At 42.8% G+C, this 9,914-nt stretch overlaps 1 protein-coding gene across 1 annotated transcript; it reads right to left on the bottom strand.

Moving 5' to 3' along the window:
- Positions 1 to 6,967: 6,967 nt before the first annotated feature.
- LOC116677961 (paraneoplastic antigen Ma1 homolog) lies at positions 6,968 to 8,849 on the bottom strand. The gene has a single exon (XM_032508110.1). The coding sequence runs from the start codon at positions 7,865 to 7,867 to the stop codon at positions 6,968 to 6,970; it is 900 nt and encodes a 299-aa protein (XP_032364001.1). The 5' UTR covers positions 7,868 to 8,849.
- Between the last annotated feature and the right edge of the window lie 1,065 nt (positions 8,850 to 9,914).

Here is a 9,914-nt window from a genome sequence, read left to right on the forward strand (position 1 = left end):
AAATATCCTCGATGTTAGCAGAAACATCCACAGTGACAAATAGCTTACAGTAAACAATACTTTCAAAACAGATGTCATCAAAGAAGTTTACTTGTCCCAGTATTGCAGGAAAGAAAATAGTCCAAGATTTCTTGAAGTTTTCTATGTCATCATTCAGCTTAGCCAGCATTTGTTCATATGACACTATTTCCACTAATCCCAACCAGCTTTTAACATTCGGAACAGTTGAAGATTTCCATAGTCTGAGGATATTCTGGCAGCCGTGACCGTCCCCACCTGCACCACGGTGTATTGGTGTTTAGCCATATTAGGCATCACTGTTGGATCCCCAGTAAACATAGTCCGGTGACATGGGTATCCCCACCCCTATCCAACTTCCAATGTGTTGTAATACTGCTTTCCAGAATGGGGAGATGCATTTACATTCCCATATCGCATGATAAAAGTTCCTGATTCCATTTTGCATTTCCAGCATAGATTATTGGCAAGCAGGCTATGGAGCCTGGATGGGGTGAAATAAAATCTATGTACCATTTATAATGCGTAAATTTCCCTCTTGATTCTTTGATATATTTACCATTATTTTGTAGCACTTTCAACCCTTAACAGGTAAATGAAAGTAGCTATTGGGTTCGTTTAGCTTACTCTGTTATGCCTTTACTAGCTTGTATTAATACATTTCCAGATGATCAGTTAAACTAATACTAAAGGTTATTTTCTATTTTTGTACAAAGTAGTAACACATGAACTGGTTTCTTTTAATTCACCTTTTTCTGTTGTGATATAGTATTAATAATATCAGGCCCACAACTGTTTTGTAAAAGGTAAAAGATTATTATTATTTAAACAATCTCAAATAAAATAAAGTCAACACATTTCCCCCTTTTCAGTGGTCATCTCTGAATTCAACAAAATATAAACATCCTTTACAATATTTCAGTGTTTCTCTAACTCAAAATATCCTTTTACGTTTGACAATAATTAACATCAACAATGAGCCCTATTTCACACCATACATCTTCCTAGCGCTGACTCGGTCACTAATAGATCCTCACACAGTCACTCGCCTACAAACCTCCCTACCACCCCAGCGTAGCAGGCCTGGTTCGTTGCACGTGTCTGCTGTCCCAGTAACGACAAGGTCCTCTTCACTCCGGTGAACAAACAAAAACGAACGTCTACCGTATTCTGGTCGAACTCGGTGATTTGTCCGCTCCGTGAATCCCTCCACGTCGCTCTCGTTGAACTCCGTCCGGAAACGGTCTGTTTGTCAATGAGATTGTTTGGCCAACAATCTCTCCCACCGGGATAGTTTCAGCAAAGTCCTTCAAAGTTCTTTTTAGACAAACTCGCCGTCTGTCCTGACTTTTTTTAGTTCTTTTTCCAGTTCCCGGTCACGCTTCATCTTTTTCTCTTTCTCCCGTCTCCCTCGCAGGCTCCTGTTTTTTCCCGTTTTAACCCGTAACCCAATTAGAATCAAACAAATATCTAACAACCAATTAGAATATTCTTACCTAGCTGGTATCTAGGTAAATTACATTCCCATAAGTACTGTCTTATATAAACAACAATCTATATAACAAAAGACATAAAACTTAAACAGTATGTATAATAAAATAAAGACATGGACATTCTCTCTATCCACATAACCCTTACATCATGAATACAGGGATTTTAACGGCAATACTGTAAATGAATTAACAGTTTAACCTTTTAACTTTTAGTACCATATATTTGTAATTTATTAACTATTTATTGTCTGTATGAACTGAATATACTTATGCATCAACTTACAATATAGCCTAATTTACAAAGGGCTACATCCTCCCCTTTCTAACTGTCTGCATGTCCTCATGAGACAACTATGACATACAGTTTTATTGAAGGAGGAAAACTTTTCTCTAATACCCCAGTTTTATGATAATGCCTTTGTGTACAATTGTCACTGGCTGATCTCTAGATTTCCCTGGCTCATCATAAGTCAGACGAAGTACTGGTTTCACTTGTCTCTTAGAACTAGTTCTTGGTCTAAGATCTTGGTTCATAATGTCTATCTTTGGGGCAGGCCTAGACTTAGCTTTAGGAGTTTTACAAGGTGTTCTACACCTTCCCTGTTCTATCCCAGGATCAGAGTCAATGTTGTGGCCCCTATCATCACCATCTTCGGCCGAACACCTCCCCTCGCACCTTGCAGAAGCATTGTGGTCTTGTTCCTCATTACCGGTTATTTCATTTGATTCTTCATTTTCCGAGCTGGGGATGTCATCTTCCTCCGTGGTATGGTTTTTGTTGTCGGACTCCAGGCTATCCTCATCTGAACATGCAGCCCTAGTCTCCTCATCAATCCTCCTATTCCAAAGGGTATCCAGATGGTCTCTGTAGGAAGTATGAGACCTTTCAAACTCCAAGTCCGAAGATGAATCTGTGTCGTCTTGTCTTACTTCCCTTCTTTGGTCTTTCTTCCTTTGGAGTTTTGTCTTTGTCTGTAAACGTGTCTTTGGCCTCACAGGGGTCTTGTCACTAACTTCAACCTCTGGCAACCTCATGGACTGTTTGATAGGCAAGAGATGATCCCTATGCATCGTTTTAACCCCATCTTTTCCATCCTCAGGTTTCACCCTGTAGACAGGTAAGTTAGGTAGTTTTTCAACCACCACATAGGGCACAGAGTTCCAGCGGCTTTCAAGCTTGTGTTTCCCCTTGAGTCCTAAGTTTCTTACTAACACCCGGTCTCCAACGTTAATAGTCTGAAGACACACTTTCTGGTCATATGCTTTTTTGTTTCTTTGTTGTGTCTTTTCTGCCGCTCTGCGGGCCAGATTATAGGCTATCTGCAGGTCATCCTTCAGCTTCTCCACGTATCTGGAATGGTTTTTACCTCCCTTTCCATCAGGCGAGGTTCCGAAACAAAGGTCCACAGGCAGTCTAGCCTCTCGGCCAAACATCAGTAGGTATGGCGAGTATCCAGTTGTGTCACATTTCGTGCTGTTATAGGCATGAACCACATAAGGAACATACTGACTCCAGGCACGTTTCTTTTCTTTACTCAAGGTGGCCAGCATTGACAGTAAAGTGCGGTTAAATCTTTCGGGTTGAGGGTCCCCTTGTGGATGATACGGCGTAGTCCGGGATTTCCGTACTCCCAAGATCCTCAGTAGCTCTTTGATCAACCGACTTTCAAAATCTCTTCCTTGGTCAGAGTGAATTCTTGTGGGCAAACCATAATGAACGAAGTACTTCTCTACCAGTATTTTGGCTACTGTGATGGCTTTCTGGTTCTTGGTAGGAAACGCCTGTGCGTACCTGGTAAAATGGTCCGTTACCACTAACACATTGCTGATCCCTCTTGAATCAGGTTCCATGGAGAGGAAGTCTATACATACAAGATCCATAGGGCCACTGCTTACAATATGGTGCAAAGGTGCAGCTCTCTTACATGGAGTCTTGCGTACCGCGCACTCTCCACAGTCCTTGACATACTGCTCTGCGTCCATTGCCATCTTGGGCCAGTAGAACCTTTCTCGTAGCAGCTCAGTAGTCCGCTCGACTCCCAAATGGCCCATGTCATCATGCAATGACCGTAGGACAGCCCCTCGGAACTCAGCAGGTAGCACTAGCTGGGTTACCTGTTCTCCAGAGGGTTTAGTCCTCGTCCTTTGCAGCAGTCCATCTTTTAAAAGAAGACGGTCTTTCTCCCGCTTCATCAGCAGCATTTCCATGTCCTTAATTTCATCCTTTGGCCACTGTCCTTGACGCAAGGCTTCAATCACTCTTCTTATCGAGTCATCTTTGTTCTGAGCTGCAATCAAATCACTTCTTGACATCTGTTGCAAGGACAACAACTCCAGGTGAGTAGGGAAAGCATACATATCTGGTATACACTCAGGAGAAGCTCCCAGCTGGTCCACATATCTGGGTGACACCCCAGCTGACACTGCAGTGCAAACCCTCTGACAGATGGATTTCACTCCACTCTGCGATATCTCCTCCCACTCTCCTTGCCTTGCTTCCACAGACATGTTTCTGGACAGTAAATCGGCATCTATATTGTTCTTACCAGGCCGATACAGAATGTTAAAGTCATATGTGGCTAACGAAGCCAACCAGCGATGTCCTGTGGCATTCAGTTTAGCTGTCGTCAACACGTACGTAAGCGGATTATTGTCGGTTCGGACTGTGAATTTAGCTCCATATAAGTAATCGTGGAATTTATCCACTACCGCCCACTTCAAAGCCAAAAATTCCAGCTGGTGAACTGGGTAATGCTGTTCAGAAGCACTCACTTTTCTGCTGGCGAAAGCCACTGGCCTGAGCCCTTCTGAATGTTCTTGGTACAGGACCGCGCCCAGCCCTTTCAGGCTGGCATCTGTATGCAGGATGTAAGGCTTGTTGGCATCTGCAAAGGATAGGACTGGCGCATTGGTGAGGCATTGAATAATGTGATGGAAAGCATCAGTACAAGCCTGGTCCCACCGTTCCCCAAATGGCTCAGACTCTTTCAGGTAGGTTTTTGTCACCTCTGTAGCTGGTTTCTTTCCTTTGTGAGATGGGGCGTACCCTTTGGTGAGCTCTGTGAGAGGTCTGACTATGGCGGAGTAGTTGGCTATAAACCGTCTATAGTATCCACAAAATCCCAGAAAAGACCTCAGGGACTTAAGGTCTGTGGGTTGTGGCCAGTTGGTGACAGCCTCCACTTTCTCCGGATCTGTGGCAATGCCATCCGCAGAAACTATGTGCCCCACATATTTCACCTTGGGTTGGCAAAACTGGCATTTGTCCAGAGAGAGCTTCAGTCCCACCTCTTCAAGTCGATCCAGAACTTTGAACAGCCGTTCTTCATGTTCCTCCAGTGATCTTCCAAAAACTATGAGGTCATCTAGATAAACTAGAACCTGGAGTAGGTTCATGTCACCCACCGCCCGCTCCATAAGTCTCTGGAAGGTTGCTGGCGCTCCGGTGATACCCTGCGGCATTCTTTCGAACTGGTAAAACCCTAACGGGCAGATGAAAGCCGTTTTTTCCTTGTCAGCCTCTGACATTGCGATCTGATAATACCCACTCCGCAAGTCCAACACCGAAAACCATTTGCTGCCGGACAAGCAGTCAAGTGCATCCTCAATGCGGGGGGTAGTGTACTGGTCAGGCACTGTACGGCTGTTTAAGGTTCGGTAGTCTATACACATTCTGACACTACCATTTTTCTTTCTAGCTACCACAATTGGAGAGGCATATTGGCTCCGAGACTCCTTGATTATGCCAGCTTTCAGGAGGTCTTGCAAGTGTTGTCTTACATCTTCGATGTCTGCTGGTGCTAATCTCCTTGACCTCTCTCTGAAAGGTCGGGGGTCTGACAACCGGATGTTGTGTTCAACCTCTTTAGCCAGTCCCACATCCCATTCGTGGAGAGAAAACACATTGGGTCTTTCTGACAGTTTTCTCCTGAGCCTTTCCTTCCACTGCTCAGGTATTGGCGAGTCACCAAATTGGATGAGGTTAGGGTCAAACCCTACTTGAGTCCCTAGGGTTTTCTCCTCTGTCTTGGGGTCAAGGACTGGTAGTACTAGATCCGCCACACACACGTTACCAATGACTGTTCCAACTGGGAGGGCTGTATCCCGTGTTGTCTCATTGCGTACTAGCACTGTGAGGTGGTTCACATTCACTTTTGAGCTTGGCACAACCATTGGCTGTAGTAGCACCCCAGCTGGAAGAGGGACCGTCGGAGAGGCATCCACCATCAGTATCTCATCGTCCAATGCCTTTCTTAAATCCACTTGACATACAACAGGGGAATCCACACCAGCAGGTAATTTCAATGGTCCCGGGCCCATCCACTTCACACATCCTACCTCTTCATCTTCCTCATACGTCACTGAAGCAGTCTGTATTGTTTCTTCCAGTCGGATACCCAACGTCTGAGCAATATCCACGCCGCCAATCTCTTTACATAGTGTAGCCAATCGTTTGAAGAGACTAGTGTTGGTACCCAGGATAACTGGAATCTGGTCGGGAGTTCGGGAGTCTGGACATATCAATGCCAGGACTGAGAGGGACTCTTTGGATCCAGCAATACTTTCAGGGAACTCTACATCCACCACGACATAGCCAAGATAGGGATAGCTAGTCTCACTTAAACCCCATATGGCCAGACCGGACACAGGGTGAATGGGGACATCTGACAAATGCTGCTTATACCAGGTCTCAAATATGATTGTTACTTGTGAGCCACCGTCTAGTAAAGCTTCACACTGATGGCCATTTACACTCACAGACACTATAGAAGGTGGACCTATCAACCCTTCGGGAATGTCTGGGCTTCCCATCACTGACACTTCACTTTTCTTCACTGAACAGTCTGTATCAGATTTGTTCTTTTCTTGGATAGATGACTGCCCTACTCTGGCTTTCTTGAGGGACTGAATGAGCTTTTGTATAACTTTATTCTGATTTTCAGCATTCTGACACTTGTTGGCAAAATGACCGTTTTCGCCGCACCTATAGCAGAAACTGTCTTCAGAGTTTCTAAAAGGCTTTTGGCTATTTGAAACGGGTCTTGTTGGCTCCACCCGCAGTGTCCTAGCCTGTGTTTCTGAGGTATTTGCCCCGTTCGATGATAGTTTATTCTTTAGTCTTTTAACTTCTTTTTTCAGGGCAGCGACCTCTGCTCCATTTCCCTTGTTGGCAACAAGCTCTGGTACTGTTTGGCCAATTCCCTTGTCATCTGTCATCAGCTCTTGGTGAGAATTTTTGGTCATTGACGCAAACATAGACTTTAACTCTTTAATTTCTGTTTTTAAACTCTGAATGTCCATCAGGCTACTGTCCATATCTGGGTTGGCATGAACTCTGTGGACAGATGTGCTCAGCTTGACTCTAGCGGCTGCATATTCTTCTTCAGCCCTGATCTCTGCTAACAGGTCTAAAAACTTTGGTGGATTGTGCTTTCTTTCTCTTAGCTTTAACTGTACTAGCATAAGGTCTGAGTATATGGCTCCTCGAAGTAGCTGCTCCACTCTGGCAGTGTCCATACGACTGACAGGTATGCCCCTTTATTAACAACTTTGGTCAGAGACTGCTCTATGCGCCTCAAGAATGATGACAGTTTCTCCACTTTCTCTTGCCGCAATAGCCTAAACTCAAAGTAAAGGTCTTCACCTGACTCAGTGGTACCGAAGGCACTTTCAATTGCCTCTAAACATTTAGAAGGGGTAATATCAGCCTCAGCGGTCCGCACTGCTTTTACCACTGCCAGAGCAGGTCCACGAAGGCTTTCCATGATCCGCCTACGTTTTTCTTTTCCAGAACACTCACTCTCCTCAACCATCAGCCAAGCCTGTTCCAGCCAATGATCCAATGTTTCTTCTCCAGCAGGAGTTGGTAGTGTGCCAGAGAATATCCGCATACGACGATAGCTAGTGCCTTCACCTGAAGACTTCTCTGCTCTGGACAACACATCCCCAACCGCCCGTATGATGGACTCAGCAGAGCCACTTGTTAACAGTGTCTCACCCTGAACATTCGTGGAGGTCTGAGGCTGGTAACCTGGAGCTGGGAGGGCAGACCCCCTGATGATGGGCCAAACCTCTTGGGAAATGGGGTGTATGACTTCTAATGGAACTGCCATAGAATCAACCTTTTCCTTAAATTCACACAAGACTGTTAATTTGTCCAATTTTGAATTGGCTCTTCTGCCACGAACTCGTACTCGTCCTAAGGCTTTGACAGTTTGCAGGGTTGCTTCAATTTCTTCGATTTCACATCCTTGGGGAACAACTGCTAGCAGTACTTGGTCTTCGTCAAGGGATTCACCTTGGCACCATTCACTAAGCTCAGTCACTAGTTCTGCCTTCACTGCCTGAAAGTCCATGGTATTCACTTTGTAAAAATGACTACTGTTTTGTACAAATTTTAACTAGTTTCACTGTTATCTCCCTTAAACACAAAATAAAATCACAAGTTTCTAAAAAAATCCCAGCGGTGCCTCCATTTATGTAGCACTTTCAACCCTTAACAGGTAAATGAAAGTAGCTATTGGGTTCGTTTAGCTTACTCTGTTATGCCTTTACTAGCTTGTATTAATACATTTCCAGATGATCAGTTAAACTAATACTAAAGGTTATTTTCTATTTTTGTACAAAGTAGTAACACATGAACTGGTTTCTTTTAATTCACCTTTTTCTGTTGTGATATAGTATTAATAATATCAGGCCCACAACTGTTTTGTAAAAGGTAAAAGATTATTATTATTTAAACAATCTCAAATAAAATAAAGTCAACACATTTCCCCCTTTTCAGTGGTCATCTCTGAATTCAACAAAATATAAACATCCTTTACAATATTTCAGTGTTTCTCTAACTCAAAATATCCTTTTACGTTTGACAATAATTAACATCAACAATGAGCCCTATTTCACACCATACATCTTCCTAGCGCTGACTCGGTCACTAATAGATCCTCACACAGTCACTCGCCTACAAACCTCCCTACCACCCCAGCGTAGCAGGCCTGGTTCGTTGCACGTGTCTGCTGTCCCAGTAACGACAAGGTCCTCTTCACTCCGGTGAACAAACAAAAACGAACGTCTACCGTATTCTGGTCGAACTCGGTGATTTGTCCGCTCCGTGAATCCCTCCACGTCGCTCTCGTTGAACTCCGTCCGGAAACGGTCTGTTTGTCAATGAGATTGTTTGGCCAACAATCTCTCCCACCGGGATAGTTTCAGCAAAGTCCTTCAAAGTTCTTTTTAGACAAACTCGCCGTCTGTCCTGACTTTTTTTAGTTCTTTTTCCAGTTCCCGGTCACGCTTCATCTTTTTCTCTTTCTCCCGTCTCCCTCGCAGGCTCCTGTTTTTTCCCGTTTTAACCCGTAACCCAATTAGAATCAAACAAATATCTAACAACCAATTAGAATATTCTTACCTAGCTGGTATCTAGGTAAATTACATTCCCATAAGTACTGTCTTATATAAACAACAATCTATATAACAAAAGACATAAAACTTAAACAGTATGTATAATAAAATAAAGACATGGACATTCTCTCTATCCACATAACCCTTACATCATGAATACAGGGATTTTAACTGCAATACTGTAAATGAATTAACAGTTTAACCTTTTAACTTTTAGTACCATATATTTGTAATTTATTAACTATTTATTGTCTGTATGAACTGAATATACTTATGCATCAACTTACAATATAGCCTAATTTACAAAGGGCTACAATTTGAAAGTATTTTCGACCATTCTTCATCACTAAAAATGCAACCAAGGTCCCTCTGCCAGACAATCCCAAGACTTTTACACACATCCCCAGGCATGCTATTAACTAATTTATAAAATGTAGATGCTTTATATTTGATTTTGCTTGGGCCCATAAAGTCTTGTATCGGATTATCCTTACATATGAAATTGTCTTTAATAATACAGTCTCTGATTTGTAAATATTTCCAGAAACTATCTTTTTTTATATTATATTTCAGCATGATATCTGAGAAAGACATAAACGCCCCATCTGTATACAGTGGTGCTCAAAAGTTTACATACACATGCTTAAGTTGACTAAAAAGAGGAATAAAAAAATCATGTTTTGGAAATTTATTTTAATACCTAAATTAAAAATGAGGTAAAATCCAACCTTTAAGGACACCAATTTTCTTTGTGAATGAATAACGTATTGTAAATAAATAAATGTTCTTATTTAAAATACAGGGGTCATAAGTATACATACCCCTATGTTAAATTCCCATAGAGGCAGGCAGATTTTTATTATTAAAGGCCAGTTATTTCCTGGATTCAGGATATTATGCATCCTGATAAAGTTCCCTTGGCCTTTAGAATTAAAATAGCCCCACATCATCACATACTCTTCACCATGCTTAGAGATAGGCATGGGATACTTTCTATAAAAT

This window comes from Etheostoma spectabile, unplaced genomic scaffold (assembly GCF_008692095.1).
Source record: "Etheostoma spectabile isolate EspeVRDwgs_2016 unplaced genomic scaffold, UIUC_Espe_1.0 scaffold00006248, whole genome shotgun sequence".
NCBI lineage: Eukaryota > Metazoa > Chordata > Actinopteri > Perciformes > Percidae > Etheostoma > Etheostoma spectabile.